Below are 15752 nucleotides of genomic sequence, written 5' to 3' on the forward strand. Positions count from 1 at the left end.
TGCCCTCACCAAGAAGCTTCCAGTGTGGATAAAGTGCATTAAAATTGGAAATTTTCCAAATTTCCCTTCTGAAGAAGAGCTGCCGCCCATTGTGAATGAAGTAAGAGAACATTTTCAAGAACTGATTCAGTCTTTCCAAGGGTATTTTCACCTTGAAGAATGTTATATGGCACAAAGATGGATACGGGATCCATTTCTTTTCAACCTTGATTCCATGGATGATAATGATATGAAGAAGGATGATCTTGTGGAGTTGCAGACCAATGACAGAATCCGAATGGAGTTTGAAAAAATGCAACTGGATATGTTTTGGTGTGCACAACTCCAAACATTCCCACAGTTAGCAAGGAGAGCTTTGGAGGTCCTCGTACCATTTGCAACTACATACTTATGCGAGGCAGGTTTTTGAACGCTCCTACATATCAAAACAAAAGCCAGAAATCATTTGGATGCAAATGATGACATGCGTCTGGGACTTTCAAAGAAAGAACCTCGTTAGAACATCATCATTAATGAGAGACAACAGCAAAAGAGCCACTAAAAATGTGTTGGTGTATTATGTAACATTACAAATAATTACAGTAGTACCTCGACATACGAAAGGCTCAACTTACGAAAAACTCAAGATACGAAAGCAAATACAAAGATTTTTTTGGCTCTACATACGAAAATAGTTCAAGTTACGAAAGGTTGTTGCTGTAAAGTCCCGGGATTCGCCCGGACCACCGAGAACAATTTTAAAATTCGCACGCCGCCAACTGAGTAAACTCACCACCATCCTCCCACTCTCCCATTGGTTCCTGATGCTAGTCACCCCATAAGATCCTGCTCTCCTATTGGTCAGCATCTACCCCTGGTGCTCTATGTATTCTATTGGTAAAAGGATGCTGTAAATTGAAAAATATGCAATACATTTAATAAAAAAAAACATTAGAATAGAAATGAATGGTTATTGTACTATTTGGTAGTTTCAGTAGTTGAAGAGAGATTATGAAAATTTATGGCTTACTGTGTGCTAGGAAAAAGTGATTGCTTGGCGATCGTTCGGTACTCGTAAGTGCTGGATGTAAACAGAAGTTTGGAAACTTTTTTTTTTTTTATTGTTTATTATAGTTAATGGTTACTTAATAATTATTTGAAATGAGTACATGAAATACATTTGATAAAAAAAATTGTGAATTAAATATCATAAAATATAAAATAAATCAGACTGCTATCATCGAAGCCAACAAATATGTATTTTCTAGAATTCTTCTTCTGTTTTAATATTATGTATATGTTTCATTACAGCTGTCAGTAACTCAGTATCTCCATTAGGTAAAGATAGAATAAAGAATAGAAATGAATGGTTGTTATACTGTTTGGTAGTTTCATTAGTTGAAGAGAGATACTAATGAAAATTTATGGATTACTGTGTGCTAGTTAAAGTGATTGCTTGGCGATCGTTCATTACTTGTAAGAGCTGAATGTAAACAAACGATTAAAAGTTTTTTTTGTTTGTTTATTTGTGTATTATATTTAATGATTAATTAATAATTATTTGGTATGAGTACATACTGATTATTTATACATTTTATTGGCATATTCTAAGCTTATAGCTTCTTAGGTTTAAACGTCAGAATCAAAGACTAGGCTACAGTAGCAACTGCTAACATAGGGTAGGCTTATTGCTAAGGGACATATGCTAAAGTACTAATATATGCAGTAAAAATGGGGTTGAACATTACATTACATTACAGTATTTTGCCTTTTTGGAGTCATATTTCTTCCGTCGGATCGGCGTCGTAACCCTAGAACATGTGTTGTTGGCCTGGAAATATAATTTACTTGGGTGATTTTGTAGGGCTTGGAACAGATTAGGCATTTTACATGTAAAATGCTGTTCAAGATACGAAAAACTTATGATACGAAGGCCGCCTCGGAACTGGTTAATTTTGTATCTCGAGGTACCACTGTACTGATATAATTTGCATTCATTGTATCCTACTAATTGACACTTTTCATTTGAAATAAAGTACCTTTGTTCAGTAATTAAAAAATCCAATAATATCTCAGCAAGGTTTGTATCACTAATCATTTTCATATGTTTGTACGGTATTTATATTGGATGGGGGTACGAGAACGTTTTCTGAGATATCAAGGGGTACGAGCACTGAAAAAGGTTAAGAACCACAGCTCTAAGATGATGGTTCTCTCTAAACCAAGCTAATTTCCCCTCTATATTAACATTATTCAAGGTCATTGGACTATCATCTCCAACAGCCGTCGGGGAAGTTGACTTTGATCTCTCATCGGGGCGAACAACGTCTTCCATCAGTGTACCAGGAGAGGTTACCAACTCTTTAATTATTTGACCTTTTAATGGGAGCTTTCTCATCCTTCCTTCTCATTTTAAAAGGTCTTTACAGGAGAACCTGGTATACATTCTCCGCTCTTCGTTGAATGCTACCCACTCACCGTTGATTTCCCCAATGGTAGTGCGAGTCTCTGCTAAACGCTCTGTCCTCACTGTTGGCATCTCCGCAGTGGTCATCATTCCAGCGGCCGTCCATGCTTTCGCCTGTTCGGATGCCTGTAAATGACTTTGGCCGTTAACGTTAACTTTACCAGCCAGTCTTCTTCACTTTGTTGCTGACAGGGATGTGACAGTCCTGGCTCGAAGATGAAGAAAAAATGACTCTTCTCCTCTTGGCAAGAGGATCAGTCACGAAATCCTGTATCCTCCAACGTTTAACTGGTACACGACTGTGTGTATCAATGAGTCAGAAAGCGTATTCGTCTCCGGAGGCAACGAAGTAGTGAGAGAAGCAGTAGGCTGTGACGTCATGGCGTCAGCCATGCCCGTGTGTGACGTTGGTTGTGACATCACTATGCTTGTAGGGAGAGATTGAGCAGCTACTGCTAGAATCCCTGCATGTGCTGTAAAACTGTTTTCAAAGTTCTGCATCACCGGAAACATCGATGTTGCTGTCGGTGCTGTAGCATTTGCTCAAATAAATTGCAGGCCAGGGGGATGCAGAACATTCATTGTTGGCGGGCCCAGGTGGATACGTGAACCCAAATTGTGAGAAAGCAACCCCTCCAAGGTTGGTACGCCTGGTAGGCCTAACGCTGACCATGTTCCTTCCATTCTCTGTGCATCGGGGGCTGAAATCTGGGACAAAGATGGCGATGCTCCCCCTCTCCCTGCCGGGAATGATGAAGTGTAATTATGTATAAAATTACCCAAAACCCCTCCTGAAGTTTCCAATAACGAATCGCAAGAAGAAACTGAAAGGGTATGGGAAATATCAGAAGCAGGTGACGAAACATATGGAGCAGTCTGATGTATTGCCGAAACAAAAGAAGCCGACGATGCTTGGTCATCCAAAGATAGCGTCGTCTCCCTTCTGTTGTACTGGCCCATAAAACTTCATTCATTGTTCCACCGACCAACCACGACAAACTGAACAAGGATTAGCAATAGTACATACGTTTTCTCTGCACCTACTACACGTTGGATGTGGATCTGTAGATACCAATGTTAAAAATCTTGAACAAGGAAACCCACTCACTCCAGGGGATTTCCTTTGTCTCTTGCAAGATACCAAAGAAATTTCCCTTGGTGAAGCAAAATTCTCCATATCTCACAATGTACACACACCTAGCAGATCACACCCACACTAAGATCACCCAGAGAGAGAGAAATAAGGAAAATATGAATAAAAACGGCAAACTAAACCGGCTTTAAACGGATAGAAAGTAATCACATCCTATCTTAAAGGCAGTAGGAAAGTAACTGATAGGTCATGGGATGCCGAGGGCATTCTGGGAACTACAATACCCCATGACCTGGTAAAGATGCCAATAGTCCCTGGATCTCACCAGTTTTTTTTATTAATTCTACCGGTTTCCAGCTTGGTGCTAGTATTATCCTACTTTTAAGACCTAAGGTTTGTTTTGTATATGAACAACTGAGTATCATTCAAGCATTTCAGGACATCAAAAGAAAAACTTATGACAAGCACATATTTACTTTTGCCAAATGCAATTCACAACTTGCCCCTACTGGACAGGTAAATATATCGATATGTAGCTCTTCAGGCCAGGCAAATTTTGAGGTCAGCCAATTTACAAAAAATGCAATACATCAATGAAAAGATGAAGATATGCAAATGTACATATTGAAAGAAAAAAAATTCTAAAAAATTTTCCCTACCTTCCACGAGAAGTTGAAAATTACTACATTTAAAACCCTTTGTGGGGCCTCTTTTACAAGATAATATGAGGCTGTTGATGGTACTCTTGCAGCCAAGATCAAGAGACCCAACCTTCTGTGGCATTTCTACTGTACAAGGATGTGACATTCCTGGCTCGAAGATGAAGAAGAAATTATTCTTCTCCTCTTGGCACGAGGATCAGTAACGAAGTTTCTGATTCTAGCCTTTTCCAACTTTTCACAGCAGCCACACTAGACTAAACTTCCACCATTCACTTGTTCGACAATTACAACTACTTTTTGTGCTTTCATATAATAGGGATGTAACAATCCTGGCTTGAAGATGGAGAAGAAACTTCTCCTCTTGGCTCGAGGATCAGCTACGAAGTCCTTATTCTTCCAGGATTGGCAGGAGAACGCACTGATGTCAAAGCCAGTCACCTAAGCTTGTTGACACCTAAGCAAAAGGATACAGAGGAAAGACTTGCGTCTTTTCCATTATGTGACTTATATCTCCTAACACTAGTAATTTCGCTCAAATACAATGTGCATTAAAAATCTCCAAATCCGAAAGCATAGTTGTAAAGTACTCTTGTACCTCGAAATGAAAATGGAAGCATGTCTCCGTATAGGCTGCAGCTATGAAGTGACATCATGGCGGTCGCCATGTTTATGATGTCACTGAGCATCTCGAATGCGAAGCCAGCACCCTACCAGAAGTGCAAGGCTGTTGATGTTATCCTCGTAGGCACAGCAACCTGACATTAAAGTCTGCCGTGTTGCACTATCTGCTTCTTTACAGATGGCGACGCATCCGACCGCCATTCAGCGCATATCAGGAAAAAAGGGACATCCATCACGTGGGACCCTGGATGGCAGCACGACGTTATACATCAAACCAACTGCCCTTGGGTTGGTTCTCCTGATAAACCTAACGCCGACCACGCACCTGCATCACCTCTACCCACGTATTTGGAACGAAAACAAGATGGCGATGCACCCTCTCCCCGCAGGGAAAGGAGCACAATTAGTCATAATTACCTCCCAAAGCACATCCAGATACATCAAAGCTTTGGATTTACAGGCAATCCATATGAATATGCAATATTCCAAAGCACCGGTAACAAAGTAACTGTACCTTAAGAGTTTCTGCACTTACGACTTACTACACGATGAGTGCCTTGACGTCGAAATCGTTGAAGAAAATATCAGGGCGTTTATCTCCTTCTTGTGATATCCAGTAAGTCTCGCAGCATGAGAAGGCTTCACGTTCATATACCCGGGAATTCCAAACAACAATTTGAAAACAACAGGGGGCAAACTAAACTAAAAGGACGGAGCAAAGCACATCCTCTCTTAAAGACGGTAAGAAAATAACTAGCGGGGTCAAGAGTTAATGAGGGGTATGTGGGTGGCTCCACATGTCTCGTGACCAAGCACAGATGCGTACACAATTATTTTAAACTTTACCGGTTTCCAGCTGGCGCTGAGTATTTATCCTAATGTTAAGACCAAAGGTTTGTTTCGTATATGAACAATGTAAATTTTACCAACATATATATATATGTTTTTTCAGATAAACAAATCTATCTTATTTTGTAAAATTATAATCACTGCTCACACAATATCTAAACAGATAAGAAAGAAAAGCAGTAACAAATTCTTACCATATTTGTTGAAAACCATTTGCATAAATTTACCGAGAACAAAGCTTCTATAACTTTTTTTTTACTTTTACATGTTTTTTCTGATATTTCTTTACACTTTTCTTTGTAAAATTGCATGTACAACTGACATACTATCGTAAAAGACAAGAACAAAAAACAAAAGCAACCCCTTGGTATATTTATGAGCATATTTACAAAACGACGTCGAGGGAGAGAGCGACGCAGAACATTTCCCATCAAGTCATAAGCAGAACTGAAATCCTGAAATGCCCACACTTGTGATTTTAGCCAGTGTAAAATTTGCCATTAGTAAATTTATGGGTTATAAAATTATTGGCACCTCTTTCCCGGCCGATTCTTTACTAATCGATGGCACATAATATTGTTTATCTACAGGATCAATCCATCCACCACCCCAAACCTGTTACTACTCCCTAGGATTAATCCACCCATTAAGGGTTAAGAGAAAGCGGGTAAACATAAAAAAAATGCAAGACCCTATGTAGCCAATCTAACAACCTCACTTTAATGTAACTGAGCAATCTAAATTCTTTACTAACATAATCTGCTCACCCTTCACCAATTTTTTTTTCTATTTCATATGAAGAAAGAGGCACACTGCAGAGCCATAACAAGAATTGCTTATTGAAAACTAACTGATGTAATTCAATTTGAAAAATATGATTTGGCCTTCATCTTACAAAAGTGATCCAATACCACATATAACAATTTACCCTTATATAATTATATTGGTTAATAAAACAGAATGAAAAATAGAAAACGTTCAAATCACTAAATTTATTATAGATTACTGATTCCCTATTTTACCACAACACCAAAATCATACTGTAAAACCATCAGACAAGTTTATTATAAAGTAATTTCTAACCATCCTGAAGTAAAAAATAAACATGCGTTACAAAAAGAACATACGTGATAAGGGATTCCAGGACTTAATCTATGTTTTAAACTTATTAAAATCTCTAAAATCTGTGGGGTTAACACTGATCATCACTAAAAAAACAATGATAATACAAACCTTTGGCATAGAAGGAGACATGTGTGGAAGGTTGCCAGAAGCCATCATGTCTTCCATTGGAATTTCTTCACTTCGAGGTCTTGGCCGGGAACTGGAACGTGATCCTCGCTCACGAGCAGAGGGAACTTTTCCATTTTGACGGCTACTTCGACTAGGACTTTGGGATTCAGGACGTCCACTTCGACCTTCTTCTGAGTGATTACAAAATATAATTTGACAATATGAAGTAAAAAATATACAGTGCTCAAGGAAAAAATATTTCTTTAAAATTTTCCTTACAGATACACAAGAAAGCCTGTACAGGCAGCCCCAGTTTAAGGGCAGGGGTTCTGTTCCTGGCCGAGTGCCACTAACCAAAATCACAGATTACAAAAAATCACCAATAATTACGGTAATAAATGGTATTTACGACATCATAAGTGCCAATAAATCATGTATCAGCACTGTTAACCCTTAAACGCCTAAGAGGTATTTCAGAAATCGTCTCCCGTATGCCGGCGAGGTACGGGAGTGAGCGCTGAAGCGGAAATAATGTTTTTTTCAAAAATCTCGGCACGCTTAGTTTTCAAGATTAAGAGTTCCTTTTTGGCTCCTTTTTTTGTCATTGCCTGAAGTTTAGTATGCAACCATCAGAAATGAAAAAAAATATCATTATCATATATAAAGATTGGAATATATGACCGGACAAAAAAATTTTTTAATATATAATTGTATACAAATCACGCTGTGAGCAAAACAGTTAAAGCTAACGAGTTTATTTTTTTTCCGTTGTATTGTACACTAAATTGCGATCAGTTTGGTATATAAAACATTGTAAAATGATCAAAGCAACACAGGGAAAATATTATCACAAAATGAAGCATGAATTTGTAACGCGCGGATGTAAAAAAAAAGTAGTTTTAAAAAACTCACCATAAATCGAAATATTGTGCTAGAGACTTTCAATTTGTTTCAAAATGAAGATAAATGATTGAATATTACTAGACTGTAAGAGATTAAGCTTACAATTGCATTTTTCGACCATTTCGGTTAAAGTTGACCAAATGTCAAATTTTTTCTATTTATCATGATTTACACGCAAATATTTTAAAAATCATAAAAGCTACGAACATAAATTATTTTTTGTTGTATTCTACATGAAATTGTGCACATTTTCATATATAGAACTCTGTGTAATGGCTAAAATCAAACGGTGCAAATATTACGACAGTGTGACGTAAGCATTTCGGAGATTTGCGGCAGAGATTCTATGCGCGGAGACAAGGAAAAAGTTTTTGTTCAAAAATTCACCATAAATCGAAATACTGTGCTAGAGACTTCCAGTTTGTTTCAAAATGGAGAAAAATTATTGAATATTACTAGACTGTAAGAGTTTTAGCTTCAATTGCATTTTTTTTACCATTTTGGTCGAGTTAAATTTGACTGAATGTCGAATTTTTTCTATTTATCGTAATTTATAAGCAAATATTTAGAAAATCATAAAAGCTACAACAATGAATTATTTTTTGTTTTATTCTTCATGAAATTGGGCACATTTTCATACATAGAACTCTATGTAATGGCTAATATGAAACGGTGCAAATACTACGACAATGTGACATACGCATTTTGTAGATTTGCGGCGGAGATTCTGCGCATGGAAGGAAGAAAAAAAAGTTTTTTTTCAAAAATTCACCATAAATCGAAATACTGTGCTAGAGACTTCCAATTTGTTTCAAAATGAAGGTAAAGGGTTGAACATTACTAGAATGTTAGATTTTTAGCTTACCCAAAAATACCAAAATAAATAAATATATATATATTATATATATATATATATATATATATATAATATATATATAGATATATATATATATATATATATATATATATTGCTACTTTCAAAATGCCTATATCCCCTTTGTGACTGTATAAAAATGTTATGTAGAACTGTGTAACATTTTTTCAGATTCCTAGATAGCTTAGATAGGATGTTTTAAAATGTGTGTTCAGAGTTTGCATAACAATGTAAAAGAATATAGTATATATGATGTAGAATGTAAAGAGAGAGATTTTCTTTGTCCGTTCGAAACTATGATTGTTTCCCCTTTTATGTCAACACTTTGAGATTAGAGGGTCTGCGAGATCCGTTTGCTTTCCTAAATCTGTCAACGCATTTGATAAGCGATCGAATCGAGTCTTGCGTTGTTATCAAAACATGTCAATCTTAATTATCGCTCAACCTCCGTTTCGGTCGAGTACATGTCTCTTTTGAACAGACTGGACTCATACGTGTATGTCTTTGTCAAAGCAACGTGCAGGATTTCACATTTTGTATGTGAGATTGCGTCAGATTTCGAAGTTTCTGGAAGCATTCGTGCCAAAAACGTTTTATGTCATCTCCTCAGTCCAGTTTTCGCAAGGGAAGAAGGTTTTATTATATCTTAGAACCTCGAGGCATTAACATCTCTCTCTCTCTCTCTCTCTCTCCATCGCATAGCACTTTTGATCTTAAAGTAACGTAACGTAAATTGGTCACAACTTAGAATTTCATGTTTGATATTTCTTAGAGTTTATTTAGTATTAAATAGTGTTTTTGAGGAATCTGAACAAACATTGTTTCGTAACGGCGCCTGGTTTTTGTGAGTGATACAAGCTGCAGCAAGAAAGAAAGAAATTGGTATACCAAAAAGGTAAAGTGTGTTATATTTTTATTAGTTGCAACTAATAACTAATAATGGATAGGAATTGTGGTTAACTAATAACTAATAAGAGATGGTTATGAAGGTTTGGTAAAAACTGATGGTTACAATGTTTTAAGTGAAAAACATTTACACTTTTACACACTGCGTATTTTTGTGTATTGTGTTTGTTCCATTGTTTGTGCACTATTTCATTTTCTTATAGAAATGTGTCTTTTTATTTTATATTTTCATTTGCATTCACAATTTAATTGACTTCGTTATTTTCATTGCTTAATCATTGCACATTTAATTAAATTTAACATGTGTGAATTAATTTGCATTTACTTAGAATTCTTTTCAAGTTTTATTATTGTTTAGCACTTGTGAATTAATTTCAAATTTTCAATTATTGCCTAACACTTTTGAATTTTGATTGAATTAATTTTCTTGAATTTTGTGATAAATTAATTTTGACTTGATTTTACTTAATTTGATTCAAGGATTAGTTAAACTTTACTTTGTTTTCAAGTAACAGTAATTTTCCCTGATATTGTGAATTTTATAAATTTTGAATTTGATAATAAATTTTTATAAGTGTTTTCATTTCTAACCAGTATATTTGCATTTGATTATATTTATGTTAGGTAGAAACATAGAGTGGTAATTGATCGGCTTTCCTTCAATTTACATGAAGTGACTTAGAACCAGGGAAGTACTTAGACTTCTGAAATCAGGGAAATACTTAAACTTTTAAAGTTGTTGATGGAGTGATGCCCTTTGATTAATTTAATTACTTACAAGATTACCTCACACCTGTTTTGATGAAATAAGTCCGATTTTCTGTAATACTGGTAAGTTGTTAAGGGATCACTGTTGCCTTTAGAGTATTCAGTTGTTTAATACCTGTTATGGGGGTTCAGGTGTCTGGCTTGGCTTTTGGTGAGGTAATAATTGATGAATGGTAACCAGATACTTGGCACTTCATAACAATATAGATAGATAGATAGATAGATAGATAGATAGATAGATAGATAGATAGATAGATTGATATTTATATTATATATATATATATATATATATATATATATATATATATATATATATATATATATATATATATACAGTAGTACCTCAAGATACGAAAGGCTCAACTTACGAAAAAATCCAAGATACGAAAGCCCAATGCGAAAAATTTTACTGCTCTACATACGGAAAAGGGGGATGTTTTTCAAAAAGATATGAAAGGTTTCTGAAAGTCCGAGATTCGCCCGATAACAATTTTGAAACTCGCGCCGCACGCCGCCATCTTAGTTATAGTAGACTCGCCACCATCCTCCTGCTCTCCCATTGGTTCCTCATGCTAGCCAAGCCATGAGATCCTTCTCTCTGATTGGACAGCATCCCTCCCATCATGCATCTTCTATACGTACGTGTTGGCGTCCCTTAGCTCGGCCACTCCGCACACGAAACTTTACCGTACGCAATAAGCATTTGTTCGCTCCAACGATTTCGTTTAGTAACGTAAATTCGTTAGTGATTTCGTTGCAGTACATATTATCGTGTTGTGCGAAGACTGTATATTGTGTAACTTTACGTAAATTAACGTAGTCATGGGTCCCAAGAAAGTTGAAATTCACGGAAAGAAGCGCATGCTCTCTTTGGAGACAAAGATGGAGATCATAAAGAAGTACAAAGCTGGTATGCGATTGAGTGTGATCGCAAAGGAATACGGCCGTAATCCGTCGACAATAGGCACCATCCTTAAACAGAAGGATGCCATCAAAGCAACTACACCATCAAAGGGCATCACTATTTTGTCCAGCAAGAGGAGCCATGTGCACGACGAGATGGAACGGCTGCTCCTCATCTGGATAAAAGACAAAGAAATCGCTGGCGATACAGTAACGGAGACGGCAATCGCTCACAAGGCCAGTGCTATTTTCAGCGATTTGATTGCGCAGGAGGAAGACGAGGGAGGGGAAGGGACTTCAATGCCAACCCCAGAGCTCAAGGCTTCACATGACTGGTTCGAGAAATTCCGTAAACAGACTGGCATCCATTCAGTGGTGCGTCATGGGGAGGCTGCCAGCTCAGACACGAAAGCGGCCGAAGCATTTAAGAAGACTTTCGACGAGATGATGACCAAGGAAGGCTACAGTTCTCAGCAGGTTTTCAACTGTGATAAGACTGGCCTTTTTTGGAAAAAAATGCCTCGTCGGACGTACATCACGGAGGAAGAGAAGAAGCTACCCGGGCATAAGCCTATGAAAGACAGGCTTACGCTCGCACTTTGTTCAAACGCCAGTGGGGATTGCAAGGTGAAGCCCCTACTGGTGTATCACTCAGAGACTCCTCGAGCCTTCAAGGCCCACAAAGTGTTGAAGGAGAAGCTTCCAGTGATGTGGAGGGCTAATGCAAAAGCCTGGGAAACGAGGCTTTTGTTCACTGAGTGGGTAAATCTGTGTTTCGGCCCGACTGTGAAGAGTTTTTTGCAAGAGAAGCGCCTCCCCCTGAAATGTCTCCTGGTGTTGGTTGGACAATGCCCCTCCCCACCCTCCTGGCCTCGAGGAAGATATCCTAGCGGAGTATTCCTTCGTTAAGATTCTTTTTCTTTCGCCCAACACCACCCCTCTCCTCCAGCCCATGGACCAGCAAGTGATAGCGAACTTTAAGAAGCTGTACACGATACATCTTTTCAAGAGATGTTTCGACATCACCAATACCACAAACCTCACCTTGCATCAATTTTGTAAGGAGCATTTCGACATCGTCATTTGCATCCGACTCATTGACCTAGCTTGGCAGGAGGTTTTGAGGCGAACCTTGAATTCCTCGTGGAGGAAACTCTGCCCTGATGCCGTATCCGCCAGAGACTTCGAGGGATTCGACGTGAGTGAAGCTGGTGCTGCAGAGTCAGAAACAATTGATGATCCCGAAACTGTTTTGGAACCAGATCTTGACGAGATCGTTGCACTCGGCAAGTCCATGGGGATGGTCGTCGACGAGGACGACATCAACGACCTTCTCGAGGAGCACCAAGAGGAGCTTACGACGGATGACCTGAAGGAGTTGCAGGCCATGCAACTTAACGTCGTTCAAGAGGAGTTCTCTAGCAGCGGCGAGGAAGAGGAGGAGGAGCCTATGACAACGGCAGAAATTAAGGATATTCTAGGCGCTTTCCATAAAGTGCAATTGTTTATCGAAAAAAGACACCCCGAAAAGGCTCACACAGGTCGTATGCTTGCGCAGTTCGATGACGTTTGCTTGAGTCGTTTCAGGAACATTGTGAAAAGTAGGCAGAAGCAATCTTCCTTGGATCGTTATTTTTTAAAGAGGCCTTCAGCATTAGCAGGAGTAAGCAAAAAGGAAGAACCAAGTGATAAAAAACAGAAAGTTGAAAGCAAAAAGGAAGAACCAAGTGATGAAAAACAGAACGTTGAAAGCGGTGATGAGGTTGAAATTCTGTAAAAAAAAAAAAAAAAAAAAAAAAGCCTACGTAAAAGTAAAAAAAAAAGTTGAAAATAAACAAAAAAAAAAAAATTTTTTTTTACGTAATTTCTAGATTTTTGTAAGTTATGTGTTACAGTTTTGTTAAGGTGTTTCGTAAATTTTAGTTTTATGGTTTTCCTTAAATTTTTTATGTGTTTTCGTAAAGTTAAGTGTACGTACGTACGTACATTATCTGCCGTTTGTCCTCCTCCTCCTCTGCCGCCAATATTAGAGATAGCCTCACTCGAAAGGTAAGCTTCCACATTTTACGTTACAGTAATAATATTTCTTGTACACTAATATACACTTTATTTACAGGTTTTGGATTTTTATTCTTAATTTAGGTATTGAATGGTCCAAACTGTTGTAGTATTTCATTGTTTATAGGTCAATTTAGCTTTATTATGAAATTTAATGGGGTGCTTTTGGAGGGCTTGGAACGGATTAGTCATTTTACATGTAAAATGTGTTCCAAGATACGCAAAACTCATTATACGAAGGCCGCCTCGGAACGGATTAATTTCATATCTCGAGGTACCAACTGTATATATCTATATATATCTACATATATCTACATATATATATATATATATATATATATATATATATATATATATATATACTATATATATATACTATATATATACTATATATATATATATATATATATATATATATATATATATATATATATATATATATATATATATATATATATATATATATATATATATATATATATATATATATAGATATATATATATATATATATATATATATATATATATATATATATATATATATATATATATATATATATATATATATATCATATTATATATAGATATATATATATATATATATATGATATATATATATATATATATATTATATATATATATATATATATATTATATATAGATATATATATAATATATATATATATATATATATATATATATATATATATATATATATATATATATATATATATATCTCTGGAATGTAGCAGGCTAACAGCTCTAATGAGTGAGCCACGGCCCACTCGTGCACCTGCAACGTCAACTGGTGCAACGAGAGGGACACTAGACACCCCTGCTTGTTGACGTACGCCACTACCGTGGTGTTGTTGCTTATCAACACCACCGAGTGTCCCACCAGACGATCTTGGAACTCTTGGAGAGCGAGGAACGCTGCCTTGAGCTCCAGAACGTTGATGTGAAGGTGCTTGTCGTGATGGTCCCACACCTGCAGTCAGCAACTCCTCCACAGGTGTGCGCCCCATCCCTCGGTCGATGCGTCTGAGAACAGTAACATCTCTGGGGGGGGGGGGGGGGGGGGGGGGGGGGGGGGGGGGGGGGGGGGGGGGTGGGGGGGGGTTTGGGGGGGGGGGGGGGGTGGGGGGGGGGGGGGGGGGGGGGGAGGGTGAAGAGGCACTCCTCTTACGAGGTTCCCGTCATCCAGCCACCAGGCTAGGTCCTGCCTCACCTCCTCCGTGAGGGACACGGGGAAGAAAGGAGGGACTCTTGCCTGTGACCAACACTCCTTTAGTCTCCACTGAAGAGACAGCAGGTGGAGACGCCTGTGAGGGACTAGCTTCTCGAGAGACGACAGGTGACCGATCACAACCTGCCACTGCTGAGCTGGTTGCTCCTGTAGAGACAGGAACCTGCTGATCCATGAATCTGCAGGGAAGACTCACCCTGCTACCATGTCGATCAGCATGCCCAGGTACTTCATCCTCTGCTTGGGCTCGAGGTCTGACTTCTCGTAGTTCACTATGATCCCCAGATCGTGGCAGAATTTGAGGAGTCGATCTCTGTCCTGCAACAAATGCGAGTGGGAGCTCGCCAGGACTAACCAATTGTTGAGATACCTCAGAAGACCTATCCCTACCAAGTGGGCCCAAGTCGACACCAGCGTGAACACTCGTGTGAACACCTGTGGGGCGGTTGAGAGACCGAAACAAAGTGCCCTGAATTGGTACACCGCCCCGTTGAGGATGAAGCGGAGGTACTTCCTGGAGGATTGATGGATGGGTATCTGGAAATATGCGTCCTTCAGATCCACCGAAAGCATGAAGTCGTTCTCCCTGATGGAATCGAGCACTGATTGTGCTGTTTCCATCGTGAACCGAGTCTGGCAAACGAATCGGTTCAAGGAAGAGAGATCTATCACCGGGTACCAGCCCCCCGAGGACTTCTCCACCAGGAAAAGTCAACTGTAGAAGCCCGGCGACTGATCCCATACGATCTCCACAGCATGTTTGATCAGCATGGCTTATACTTCCTGCCGAATCACCATGCCCTTGGTCAAACCAGGAACGTACGTTTGCAGATGGACCGGGTTGGAGGTGAGGGGTGGACGAGACTTGAAGGATAGTAAATATCCCTCCCGAAGGACGTTCATTATCCAGGTCTCCGCTCCGTAGCGCTGCCCTGTTGCCCAATGGCTCGCCAGGCACCCCCCAACTTCCGGCAGCTGGTGAGGGGTAACGCCGTCCCTAGCATTTCCCTCCTCTCTTCAACTTCTTCTTCCCAGATCCTCCTCGAGAGAAGGAATGGGAGGAGGGCTGGTTACAATCACTCCTTACAGTAAAAGTCGAAGGCAGAGTCTTTCCTTTGACGAGGCGATCATCTTAACTGCAGAGGAAGCGCTAGTTAAACTCTTGGGCTTAGCCACAGTCGTTCAAGGTT

At 38.7% G+C, this 15752-nt stretch overlaps 1 protein-coding gene across 7 annotated transcripts in view; it reads right to left on the reverse strand.

The window, feature by feature from the left end:
• Nucleotides 1–15752, reverse strand: part of LOC135201768 (protein CLEC16A homolog) — a 208954-nt gene that overhangs the window by 35527 nt on the left and 157675 nt on the right. For 6 of the 7 annotated variants that reach the window (XM_064231011.1, XM_064231009.1, XM_064231007.1 and 3 more), the window contains one exon: nt 6905–7095. In XM_064231011.1, coding sequence (XP_064087081.1) covers nt 6905–7095 — 191 coding nt within the window. The remainder of the gene's footprint in view (nt 1–6904; nt 7096–15752) is intronic. The other variant, XM_064231008.1, reaches the window with a different exon arrangement.

This window comes from Macrobrachium nipponense, chromosome 28 (genome assembly GCF_015104395.2).
Source record: "Macrobrachium nipponense isolate FS-2020 chromosome 28, ASM1510439v2, whole genome shotgun sequence".
In the NCBI taxonomy this organism is placed as follows: Eukaryota; Metazoa; Arthropoda; class Malacostraca; order Decapoda; family Palaemonidae; genus Macrobrachium; species Macrobrachium nipponense.